The following is a 13,948-nucleotide window of genomic DNA, read 5'->3' as shown; positions in this document are numbered from 1 at the left end:
TGTTAGCCTTACTGACATGGTGGTTGTGTCTATTTCTGAGCCTAAATATACAATGTGCTGTGAGGGAGATAAGACTGACTTTTTAGGTTGACAGTGATGCCTAGATTGGCGCACAAGGATAGAGTCTCGCCCCTAGTTTTGATGAGTTGATGCTTGGTGGTAGCAGTGAGGAGCCAGTCATCTAGGTACGGAAACCCCTGGAATCCTTGATGTCTCAGGTGAGCCGTTACCACTGCCATGCATTTGGTAAACACTCTGGGGGCTGTAGTGAGACCAAAGGGCAGTGTTCTGAACTGAAAATGATTGGCTCCCAGCCAGAAGCGTAAGTGTCTCCTGGAGGGCCTGCCCATTTTGATGTGGTAGTACGCATCCTGGAGATCAACTGAGCACAACTAGTTGTCTTTCCCGATAAAGGGAAATATCGACTGCAGAGTGACCATTTGGAACTTCAATTTCTTTACATGCTTGTTGAGCCTGCTGAGATCTAGGAATGATCTTCAGTCCTGTCTTTTTTGGAACTAAAAAGAATCGAGAGTAAGTTCCAGATCCGATTTTCTGTGCGGGGACTTCTTGGATGACTCTTTCTTGCAGTAAAGAAATGACCTTTGATGTTGCCCGGTCTAGTTGGATGGGTGGTACATCTGGTAGAGACCAGTTTGTTGAGGGTATGGAAACAAAGGGGATCAGGTAACCTCTGGATATTATGGTGTGTACCCAACAATCTTGGGAGATGGTTAGCCAGGAGCTTGGGTACAGCGATAGACAACCCCTGACTGCCTCCAGCGATGGACAGTCGGGCAAACTCTCAGGGGTGATGGAAGGGACAATCAGAGAAGGTTTCTCTGTCTCCCTGATACTGCGGACCTCCTCTGCTGCAAGGGCAGCGTCTTCCATTATATCCTCCCCCTGTCTCTGGGGGAGGGTTGACCTTGTGCCTGAGGGAAACCTTTTTGGGATTTACGGAACCACATTTTCCCTACCGTATTACCCTTGGAATAGGGTCTAGATGGGAGAGAGAAATGGACTCTGAAAGCAGATAAGGTTTTCCCTTCCTGCTTGCACCTAGTCAAAGTCTCTTTCACTTGGGGTACAAAAAGAGATGAACCATCAAAGGGGATGTTAGTGAAGGAAGACTTGAAGGACTCCATAAAATTACAAAGACTCATCCACGAATGTCTCCTGAGGGATATTCCTGCTGCGGCTGCCCTACTTGCTCCATGTGCCATGTATGAGATCAGCCTCATGGAGGAGTTAGCTATGGAAGTAAGGGTGGAGAGCTGCGCAGAAACCTTATCTATGGAACCCAGAGCTAATGAACCCTGGATGGTGTCTCCCAACTCTTTCAGGAGATCCCACTGAAGATGGGTAAAATGAGTGAGGTAAATCAGCAATCTCAGTATAAATGCCACTGAAGAAAAAGTACGCTTCCCGTACATATCTATCGTCCTGGACTCCTTGTTAGGAGGATGGATATTAGAAGATGTCTCGGATAACTCCTTCTTGGTGGCCGCTGCTACCACCATAGCATCAACGGGAACTCCCTTACTAAGAAAAGTCTTGTCCTCAGGTGCTGTCATGAACTTATTTGGCCTCCTCGGGACAGGCTCCACTGACTCTGGAGAGGTCCAGGCTTTCTGCGATATGTCCCCCAAGAGTTGGTCATAAGGCGGTGTCACCCAGGAGGTAGAAGGTGGGGAACCAAAGGCCTCCAGATACACTGATTCATCCGCAGTAGGGTTAGAGGTCTTCTAGTCACCCCTCTGTCTAAGGATTTCTAGGATGTCAGAAAAAGAGACATCCTCAGAGGGGGATCTAGGGGACCCTTCTGATTCCTCTAAATCAGTGTCTGAGGTGACAGACTTAGGTGAGTCAACATGCTTCCTCTTACACAGCCTCTTCCATGGGAGCTCACCAGTGGGATAATGTGGGGATGTCTCGGAAGAGGGGGCACCTCCAATGGGGGCTACTTGGGCCTCTGGCTCCCTATGCTGTGGGGGTGGTGGGGGGAAGAGGTTGCTGCCTGCTGCTGGTGAGACAGGTTCCAATGGAATGGCTTTAGCAGAGGATAAAGCCTTCTCTATAGCTTTGAAAGCCTCCCCCCTCTCTCCAAAGAAGACCTCCACTGTGAGGGGATGGATGGTTGACTCCTAGCAAGGGGGAATGGCTCCAAAGCAGAAGTGAGAGCCGAGCTGAGTCAAGCTGAGGCTCCAAGAGGGAGGGTCAGTTCCAATGAGAACCCAGGGTGACTGCCCCCCTCAGAGTCGACACAAGAGCATTGGCTCCTAGATCCCTCAGCTTCAGACTGAGCCATCGAGGATAGAGTAATTGGCTCAGAGGAAGCAGGTTGAATCTCCAGAGCTGACGGGTTCAAGACAAAAGAACCTGAAACAATAGGCTCTGAGAGCAAAGCAGTTGGAGGAGGAACAGTTGTCGGTAAGGGGGCTGGCTCCAAAACCTTTGGGTCCACAGGGGCAAATTTTCTTGCCAGAGCTGGATCCAAAAGCAACCTCTTCACCACCTGCTCGATGTCCTCATCAGATAGAGTCCTGGAGGATCTGGTGGAGACAGAAGGAGATCTCCTTCTCTCCCAAATAGGAGATCTCAAAGTGGGAGACACTACCTCAATTTCAGGTAAAATTTTCAGTACCGAAGGTTGTCTCAGAGTCGAGGAGACCAACGGCACTGAAATAGGTGAAGCTGAGTTGGAACCAGAACTTCTTGGCTCCGACACTTTAGTCTTTTTAGTCGGCTGCGAAGCCAGGGCCGAAGATTTTTTCTTAGAGGATTTTGTAGCTGCCTGACCAAGTTCCAGCTGTTCCTGGAAGGAACTGGTCATGAGACCCCTATCAACGAGTTTCCTCTTTCTTTCATTTAAAACTCTAGTACTAGATGCATGACAAAACATGCAGGGTTCCTCTAAATGGGCTTCACCAAGGCAATACAAGCAACTGGTGTGGCTGTCTGTGAGAGACATTTTCTGCGCACACCTATCACACTTTTTAAACCCCGAAGGGTGATGATCTTTATGCTCCCTATCCTTATCTTTAGACATTCAGACTATCAGGAATAGATAAGCTAGATAACAAGACTAAATATTAACTACAACAATAAAGAGAGGAAGAAAGAAAAAGAGAACTTTTTTTTTTATTTATTTTATAAACACTCACACAGGGAGGAAAGGCCCTCTAACTTAAAAGGGCACTATGGCCCTCTAACTTAAATGGGCTGTACAGTCCTTTGGGGGAAATAGAGATTGGAAACTTTCAAAAAACAGTCACATAAGAGACAAAAAAAAAACTATATATATATATTAAGTGGATAGAAAAGTAGGAAAAAGGACTAAATTTAGCAACCAAAGTTTTACTTAGTCAATGAGCCAGTAAGACACAACCTTGAAGCTTTCGCGGCAAATGAGATCTGGTGAATTGCCGTGAGGCACCATGGGATAGGGGCTAGCCTTGAGCCAGTAAAAGCTCTCGAGCTTTAGTATCGGCCGAGTTGGAGCCGAATATCAGCTCCAAACCCATCCAGCAAGAATTATGGTGAGATAGGACTACATAACATCATGTGTTTATTTTTCTTATGCCTAAATTTCAGAGAAACTACCCCTCTAAGCCTGCCTTTGTTCATAGGCAATCCTGTCCTTCTTCTAAAGGTAAGAAGAGTGGCAAACAGGCTCCTCCAGGTAAGGCTACTCAATTTTTGGAGATTCAGAAGCCTTCCTTTCTGGACAAACCAGGCACTGTGTGACTATCTGTCCCTTCCCAGCCTCATTCCTCTTTCTCTTCACCTTTCTCTTTCTCTTCCAGTTTGACATCAGATCACTCAAGATTCTTGGGTTCTGTTGATCATTTGTTAAGGGTACTTCATGGTGTGGAAATCCTATCCTCCTATTATGGGCATTCCTCAGCCTCCTACAGAAAATCTTCCCTTTTTGCCAGTGGTTCTTTGGGATCTCTTGTCTCAGGGTACTATTCAAGAGGTGACTGTGTCCCAAAGGAGGACAGGGTTCTACTCCTGACTGTTTCTATTGCTCAGAAAACAGGGCACTTGGTGACCTATTCTAGACCTCTGTCATCTAAACACTTTTCTACGGTTTCCTCCTTTGCACCCTCAGGCATATATGGTATCTCTGGATCACAAGAATGCTTATCACCATGTTCTAGTCCATGCTCTTTTCAGGAAGTTTTTGTATTTCTCTGTTGCTTCCTGGCATTTTCAGTTCTCTGCTTTGCCCTTTGGCCTTTCTACTGCCCCAAGGGTGTTCACCAAAGGCCTTGCTCCTGTGATTGTTTTTTGCAGACTTCAAGGGATCCACATATTTTCTTACTTGGTTGACCTGTTGATTCAGGCATCCTCTCCAGAAACCCTTCTGCAAAATCCTCATTTTGCCATATAACTTCTTCAGAACCTGGGGTTCACTATAAATTTCAAAAAGTCTTCTCTGACTCCTTCTCAGGATCATGTTTTTCTGGGTTGCAGGATTCAGATGGTGTCAGTGCTTGCATCCTTGCCCCCTCCAAGGGTCTTAACTCTCATTTCTTTCTTTCATACTCTTCTTCCCCTGGCTTCCATTACTGCCAGGGAGTTTCTGACAGTTCTGGGTTTCATGGCATCCACCATTCCTATGCTCCCTCTGACCAAACTTCATATGACAAAGTTTCAGTGGTTTCTGAAGTCAGTGTGGCTTCAACATGCGCATACTATAGAAATTGTTGTTCCTCTTCTTCCTTGTCTCAGACAAGAACTTCTCTGGTGGATTCAGCAGTTGACACTGAATCCAAGGATCCCTTGTCATTCCCCTTTTCCCCTCTAAGGAATTGTTCACAGATGCCACAGACATGGGATTGGGGGGGTGACTTTTGACTCCCTAAAGGTACAGGAGGTTTGGTTGCCTCATCAGCAGAAGGTGCACATCAATGTCAAAAAGAAGAAAGACCTTCTGCTGGCTCTTCAAGCCTTTTGTCTCTCTTTTCTCCAGGGCCTCTCAAGGAATTCACAGACAATACCACAGTGATGTGGTATAACAAAAAGCAGGAAGGAATTATATATTTTCTTCTTTACTGGTTGGCACTTCTGGTATGGGATCTTGCTGTCAAGTGTCAAGTGACTCTTCATGCAGTTTATATCCCTTCCAGTCAGAACATTGTGGCAGACACTCTGATCAGGTCCTTAACTTAGTCCTATGAATGGATGGTTCACAGGGATGTGTTTCTGGACATTATCTATCAGTGGGGTACTCCTCAAGTGGATCTTTTTGCCTCCCCCCTGAACAGACAACTTCCTCTATTTTATGCCAGAGTCCCAGGTCATCTGGTATGGAAGGAGGATGCCCTCTCATTCTCTTGGAAGGGGATGTTTCTTTATGCATTTCCTCTCCTTCCTCTCATTCCAAACGTCCTGTTCAAAATTCAACAGGATGCTCCCAAAATCTTGTTGGGACTCCCTTTTGGCCATAACAGCACTGTTAAGGAGCTGTCACTTAGTCTATTAATCTGCCTTTTTCTCCCTTTCCACAAACTGACAGTGAGAGGGTGCTGCATACTGTGGACATGCATAGGAACTTAAAGTTTATTTGGATATGACCAAGGCTTAGAAATTCCCATCAGTTATTAATTTCTTTTTATTCCACATCCTTGGGGATTGCTGTCTCCAAGCAAGCTATTTCTTCTTGGATTCCTAAGGCTATTTTCTTTTGTTACACTTTTCATGGCAACAGCCTTCCTTTTTCAATTGCGGCTCATTCTACTAGAACTGTGACTCCTTCTGGTGCTTTTTTCAAAGGCTTAGATACTAATTCTATTCTTAAAGCAGCTACCTAGACTTCTGTGCATACCTTTACCAAGCACTACAAGTTGGATAGTATCTCTAGAGCTAGGGCTGGTTTTGCTAGTTTATGTTTTCATGTTTTTACGGGACGCTTCTGCCCCTTCCTCCTCCCAAGTTTCCTCTTGAACTTTGTCACTCTTCTATATAGTTATGAATACTGCAGTAGTGAATGTAAGGAGAGACTACATTTATGTACAATCTTACCATGACAGTAGATATCTTTGCCTTCACTGCTGCAGTATTCCTTCACTCCCTCCATTACCCTAGTTCTTTGTCTTCCTGGATTTACACATTATCTCTTGAATTCCTTGCACTGGTGGTCCTCCTGGGGCAATAAGTTCTATTTTTAGTAGGCCATAAGTCACCTGTATGCCCTATGTTATGCAGAGAGCATATGGTGATGTTCAGGAAACTTTTTAAATTCAGAAGCCTTTGGAAGACTCCAGATGTTGGGCTTCCACAGTAGAGAATCCCATATATTTAAGAATACTGTAGCAGTGAATGCAAGAACATCTACCACTATGGTAAGATTTTGCACAAATGTACTATTCTCACCTTTGAAAGAAGAATTGGCTCAACTTAAAATGGCCCTCAAAAGCATCTAGCCTAGTATTTGTCTAAGAGCCTACTGTCTGTTGCTTAGAAATGTTTTAACCCTGGAACAAAGTGAATACATTTTCAAGATGTAATGGAGAAAACAGTTCTATCAATGCAGCGATAGTTTGATAGTTTTGCCTAAAGAATCTTAATCATGGAGAACTACTACAGCTTCATGGCAGACTGAGGTATATAAGGGATGGGATTGTGAGAAACATCAAATTGGAAAGAAGTATGGGCATTTAAAGGTCAGGATGATACCCAGTTTCTGGGATTTTATTAAATTTCCAAGTAAGTCTAAATCCAAGGGTGGTTTAACAGTTGAAAACAGTAGATTCAAATGGGAACATGCTGAAAGCCAATGAAAAGGTCACAAAAAGGGAAGAAACATGAGTATCAAATTAAACTAATGCACTCAGAAATACAAAGAATAAACTATCATATTTAGAACAGAGCTAAAAATACATAAAAAGCAGCATCAATGGGTTAAACAGTGCTATCAATGGGAAACTGTGAGAGAAAAGAACAGAGCTTAAACCTTTTTAGTAACAACAAACATAACAACAACAACAACAAAGAAAAAGAATGGTTTCAGTTTATGAAGAAATCAATAGTGCGTCAAGAAGCCAGAATTATGGATGAAGCCAATTCTCGTTACCCTTGTAGTTGTGAAGACCTACAGAACGAGAGCAACTCATTGGCTGGTACTCACAGAAATTCAAATTGGCAAGTGATGTGTTCTGCAGATCACTGCCAGGGTGGTTTCTGTTTGCAAAATGGCACTGATGCAATATATGTGGTCTACAGTCTCTGACTGCGCAAGTGTGGAGTTAATACATTTAAATAATTGGAGGGTGGGCAACCCCCCCTCCCCCAACAATGACTGCAGGAGAGACAAAATACCGTTTATAGTTGTTTTGAGGAGTTGACTTTTTTTTGTCTTGTTGAAGCCTCAATCATTCAACACTTGGGAAGATGTAGAAGAAAAACAAACTCAATAGATGACTACAGAGAATTGCAGCAGTCGTGATAAATACATTTAGTAAAAGATATTGGTGTACTTTCTGAAAAATATCAGAGGGATATGTCCAAGCTATGCATATGTATCTAAAAGATAACCACCAGCTGCTAGTGTCTAAAGAAAAATAAAGATAAATGTTAAAAAATAAATAAATAAAAACACCGAAACAATCACGCTCTGATACAAAATGAATATGTGACTAAAAAGTTGTAGATGAATTTTTATTTTATTTATTATTTATTTTACATTTGTTAACTGGATACATATCCATTTTCAGTGGAGGCCTGGGGAAAAAAAAGCTCCAAACTTACAAATAGATAAAGACAAGCATTTACCATCTATTTTATCTGCAATATTTATTACCAGTCTCAAATAAGAAAAATGCCTGACATTTAGGAAAGAATAACTGCAGCTTCAGTTTTTAAGAAAAACGTTAATCTGATGACAAAAAGTATTGCAGTCCACTAAGACTTCTGAGTACTACAGTAAATTATTGGAAAAATTATAGCATAAAGACTATGTATGCAACAGTATTTTGGGAGTGGAGACAACTCATTTGTATGCAAACTGTATCCCTTGCAAGTTGCATCTAATTATTTAAGTTTCTAGGAGGACGTTGCAGAAGTATTAAACCAGGGATTCAAGGTTAATATTATTTTTCTCAATTTCTCAAATGCATTTGACTTTGTGGATCATGACTTGCTCATTGCAAAACTTGCAAATCTTGAGTTATAAATAGAATTATTATCTTACTGTGACACTTCTACATCAAACAGCTGGAAAACTACAATGAGCTAGGACAGCAGTTCATTTATTTGAGGAACAGGTCAGCAAAACAATAGTGGAGGCTAGAAGAAAATAGGTATGCTACTGAAATTCATCTCAGTGGAAATCCAAGTTTTCCTCATTCTTCCGTAAACTGTATTAAATTAGGGCTGCAGTGCTATATGAATGCCACGTTTGAAGAGCATTAACCAAGAAGTGCAGAAATAAAGTAGAAAGAATTCTAAAGATCTTCAAAAAGACAGATTTGGTAATGAGTAATTTGTAAAGTTCAGACAGCTTTTGTTCTCATTTTGCTATAGGTTGTTGTGCTGAGACTTAATAATTATTTACAGAACTACCTTGGAGATATGAGCAAATCTGGAATTTAGTGATTTAATAAATATCTAGTTCTTCTCAAAGTACTGTAACCTTAAAATTAGTATGCAGTGCGCAGGTGTGTTGGTAGTGCAGTTCCCAACACTGTGTGTGAATTTTACTGCAAAATGATGATGCAGATTTCTGTTCCTCAGCTTTAGAGTCTGCTGCCATATTAAAGCTTCGTCAGTCTTTCAATATTTATTAACCAATCAACTTTTTCATCAAGTATTATGTTAGATGCCATCTCAGGAGTAGGATATGCATTGGTGGCTACAAATTCAAAAGCTATGAAGTGATTAAAGCAAATAGCACTTTAGCTGAAAGAATGAAATAATTGAAATAATACATAGAAGATCATTAGAATAAAAAGATTATGGAGCTCTATATATGCTCATAAAAATAACTAGTGATCATTATGTGTAACACTTTGAAATGATCTGGTATATAAATTCAAAACAGTTGTGTAACAATGAGTTATTAGTGAGTAATTTTAAATGAGATTGTATGAGACGTACAAGGACAAAGTGATTCTTTTTCTAAAAAACCTAAGCTTACAAGTGGAAGGCTCAAATAAACCTCTTTACTTGCCATTCACTGCAGTTGGTTCAGCTTTAATAGTTTGATTTTGCATGACCAATTTGAATGCTTTGGTATAGTATTATAGTGCATTTGACCTTATGGTGCTTATGATCATTTGCAGAAGCCTTTGGGATGAAAAGTGTTACCTTAATAAATACAGCTTTTGCTGAAACTCTGTTCTTTTGCTGTTATTTTTATGAAAGCATATGTATTGACTTCACAATGTAGTTATTTTGTTTTTGAATTATTGTAAATTAACCTCTTATTCAAAGGTATATGCAATCCTAAACTCAAATAAATAAAAATTAGGGAAGTCACTGTCACTATAGTAGCAGATGACAACATTTAAAGAGTAAGTGGAAACTTATAGAGGACTGACTTGCTAATAGTTGCATGGGTAGAACAAATATAGTACTCTATAAACTGAGACAACACAACAGATTTACTGGTGAACAGCTGAGGTCACTGCCCGGAGTAGGGAATTATGATGTTAGATTGGCATATCTCAGACAGTGATACAGAGTGAATGTCTCCTTCTTAGGAGAAAGTCTGTAGACAGTTCCTGAAACACATACCAAAGATTCAGAGTAAAGAAGGCTATAGTTATAATTACAGCCTGGTATTATAGCATCTGAAAAACAGCAACAGCAACACTTAAAAAGTTACATGTTAATCATTGCTATACAGACTGGAAGAAAACTCAACCTGTTTCACCACCAATGCTTCTTCAACAGTATTAACACAGATAATACATTCTTAACATATGCAGTTGCGGATTCAAATGACTGAAAACTCAAAATACTGAATTTCATTTGACTGAGCCCACAATACCTAATTGTCAAAATATTGAAAACTCATTTGACTGAGTCTCATTATACTGAAAGCTTACAATGCTGAATTTCAAAATAATGAATTTTAAGCCATGGACATGCACACTTACAACACCAATGACTAACTCTTTCCAAAACTTAAAAACTACTTACTTACCCTCTTAACAGAAACTGGATGATATAAAACCAAACTGGGTGGGGGGTTGCACCCCCTACACCACCCCAACTATATATACTAACTCCAGGATTGCACTACAATGGGGAAAAGTGCATATACCTTTTACTTACCTTGCAGTACTGTGCACACTGCCACTATGGCCAGGAGCGCACAAATCATCTGCCATATTACTTTAGATACTTTCCATAAAAATGTAAAGAGACAAAACCACATTTAGAAACACTGCAACACTATTTTTTACACTACTACAGGTATTCTGACAGTCAGCACTTTAAGTTACAGTAATTTTTTTTTATCACAAACAAGCCACAGGTGAAGGGAAACACACATCATGTCTATGGCTTAAAATTCAGTATTTTGAAATCCAGCATTGTAAGCTTTTAGTATAATAAGACTCAGTCAAATGAGTGTTCAGTATTTTGAAAAATTACGTATTGTGGTCTCAGTAAAAGGAATTTCAGTATTTTGAATTTACAGTGATATGAAATACACCCGCAATTGCACTTGTCTAACTAGGTTTATAGATAAATGCTACAAGCCCAGCCAATAGCCAGAGGTCAGAATCAGACTCTGTAACTTGCATCTGTGAGGTAGAGATCTTAACTATTAGAGATCTTAGCCATTATGCTAAATCTTCCCCAATAGGAAAATGACTATGGTTCCAATTGTAATATGCACATATTGCATACTACATCCTAGACTACATTTTTCATGTAGGCAGCTCATGTGTGTATGCATATAATGAGGAGATAATGCAGGTGTTTTCATTCTGCTACACAAGTATGTACTATGACAATATAGTCCTACTATATTTCTCAAGTCGACACTAGTCAGAGCTACAACTGTATGAAATATACTGGTCAAAGTTTTAACTAAATTAAAATATATATATATATACACACACATATATATATATATATATATATATATATATATATATATATGTATATACTATTCCTATATGAAACTATTGCTAACATGTCAACACTGATCAGAGCTACAACTAGATGAAATATACTGGTCAAAGTTTTAACTGGATTTAAAAAAAAGAAAAAAAAAAAAAAAAGAGTATTATTCCAATTTGAAACTATTGCTGGCATATATTTGGGCAGCAGGTGGTGCAATGGTTAGCATTGTAGCCTCTCATCAAGAGATTCTCTAATTTAATTCTCAGTTGGAGTGCCTTCTGTACAGTCTGCACATCCTCCCTGTGGTCATGTGGGTTCCCTCCCACATCCCATAGACGTGTCTGGAACATTTCTTCCCAGGCCTCCACTGAAAACGGACCCTTTCCCAGTAAACAAATGTTAAATAAAATAAATGATTTCCATTTGTGTGCTTGCAATGATTTAATGTGTGTGAGTTCTTCTTTTATCTCTGCATTTATGCAAATACGAGGTTGATATATATATATAAGTAAGACAGGTATGTGGTGGCACGGGGAATGCAAGGTGCTTACCACTTAACAAATATGACCTAGGAATAATAGTTTATTTATTTGAGGAACAGGTCAACAGCTTTTTCTCTGAGCTGAAGCTCTGACTGTTATATTTTATCTCACTGATGCAGCAATTAGTTTAGACTTGACAAAGCATACGAGAAGCATCTGAATACACCATGTAATGATATTCATTTGCAACCTGCATGCTACTTAAAGCATTTGTTGTCTTCTGTTTTGTATGAATTAAGTTTCTAGGTTTTAAGCTACCCTATGCCATCACTGAAAGTTTTGTTCATATCTATGTGAAATTTACTTAGCAATTTTACACATTCTTTACTTTCACCGTGCATATTTTACTGTCCAGATAAAGGATCCTATAACATTGTTAGTTTTTATAAGTTGTGAATGCAGAAAAATAATTAAGTAAGCTAAGATGTAAGCTGTGGTAGCATGCTTATTATTTTCAAGGAGAAATATTTCAAAGTTGTGAAATTATTTCTTGAAAACATAAGACGGAAAATACAACATTGTTTCTAACTCTATAATGGAAGGCAATCACTGTACATTTGAGGCTACTTTCTATTAAATATAAGGAATGACTAGGTCTATATGAAAGATGAGAGACTACAGTTTTTTTCATGTAGCAGTAGACAATATAGCATAGTAAAGTTAAATATGAAATCCACCTATTTTTTTATTTAATTTCAGAAATAATTTCTAATTAATGTGAGCTAAATGTACAGATGACACATTTTGGGTTGAGGGAGCCAGTCCCTGATCAAGGTGTTAACTGAAGTAGCTATGAATCAGTTTCTATACACAGTCTAACAAAACACAAAAATAATGTAGGTATGTGGTTCCTTTTATACCTTCCAAGCCAAAGCCCAAGCAACTCTTAAAGAGCAGAACTGTATGAAAGTAGTTCATTCATCAAAAACAGCAAATTTTCTGTAATATTTCCACAACACTAAATGTGCAGTTTCTTTTGAATAGCGGTGACATTTATTTACCCCATCGACCTCTTTTCAGGGAAGGCCCAAGGTATTATGAGATCTTTCACATCCGCCTGAGGTACTATCAGTTCAAGGAAGTGAGACTTTGTTTAATGTCCCCTGGGAAGAACAAAATACTCTGGAATACAGCACCTCCCTTCATACTGCACTGTCAATGGTCAAATCAACTGAAGTGGGACTAGAACCTAGAGCCTTCTGGAGCTAAAGAAAAGTGTGCTGCCTGTTGTACCACTTACACAATTGCAATGATAGTAGTCAGATATATTTAGAGAGCATAGGGAGCATAGTTTCCCTGCATGACGGCATGTGGAGGGCTCACTCTTGCACTAATTTTTGTAAATTGTTTCCAGTCAGCATTCCAGTACAAAATAACATGTTTAGTCATCTGGGTTCATTGTTGTCTTGTTAAAGGATCTGAGCCTGAATTATCTTGTAATCAAACATGTTACAATTTTGGTACATAAATAATTGTATGTCTTATAAGCTAAACAAAATTTGGGATGAACGAAGGGCCAGAAAAGCATTGTGACTTTAAATTATGAACTGTTAAATCTTATGTAATGACTGAAATTTTATCAGAATGATTTCCTAAATAAGGCATTTAAATAATTTTACTCTCTAATATTTATCAAAATAATATGAATATATATCAGTGGGATATAAAGCTAAGCTTAGCTTGCATACTATGAAAGCATTTAACAAAACAAATTATAATTGTAGCATTAAAGAATAGCAAACAGCTCAATGATGAGAAATATATCTGTGTATTAGAAACTGATTGTTGCTATGATGTTTTCAATTACTGAGAGGTTACCTGTTGATTCTGGTATGCTGTAACAGTAGTAAAAATGGTTTCTGGGAAGGAGAATCCTTTAATGCCTTCGCCTGCTGGAACTGGCTTAACTGCAGAAAGGCTATCACCATAGTCCTTTGGAATGACATGGACCCGAGGCTGATATTTATGCATTGAATGAAGAATAATCTGTAAAATTAAAGTATCAAATGGATCACTTAATGTAGTATACATTGTTAAAGTTATGAACTGTGATTGTTGAATTACTTTGATTTTCCAATTTAGGCAAGTCTTTAAAAAACAAGAATTGTGAAACAAGGTATACTTGACATTTTAAATAAAACTGATCAATATTTAAAAAGTAACATTCTCAATGTAAATATTCCACTGGAAGAACTCTATGATAAGCCTTCATTAATCAACACAAGGGAAGGTACAAAAAAGTCATCTAATCTTGACCAAGAAAATAATGATGTCTTAAGACATACTGCCAGTGAGCAATTCAATGTTCCAGCCACTGTGCC

The 13,948-nt window shown here is 39.2% G+C and overlaps 1 protein-coding gene across 2 annotated transcripts in view; it reads right to left on the bottom strand.

Annotated features, from left to right (window-relative positions):
- TBX18 (T-box transcription factor 18) overlaps window positions 1–13,948 on the bottom strand; it is a 264,470-nt gene that overhangs the window by 66,903 nt on the left and 183,619 nt on the right. For both annotated transcript variants that reach the window (XM_044065921.1, XM_044065929.1), the window contains exon 5: window positions 13,446–13,613. In XM_044065921.1, the coding sequence (XP_043921856.1) occupies window positions 13,446–13,613 (168 nt within the window). The remainder of the gene's footprint in view (window positions 1–13,445; window positions 13,614–13,948) is intronic.

This window comes from Protopterus annectens, chromosome 1.part0 (assembly GCF_019279795.1).
Source record: "Protopterus annectens isolate FY-2018-M chromosome 1.part0, PAN1.0, whole genome shotgun sequence".
Taxonomy (NCBI): Eukaryota; Metazoa; Chordata; order Ceratodontiformes; family Protopteridae; genus Protopterus; species Protopterus annectens.
Note: the sequence above shows the minus strand (reverse complement) of the source record. Positions and strands in the feature narration are given on the sequence as shown.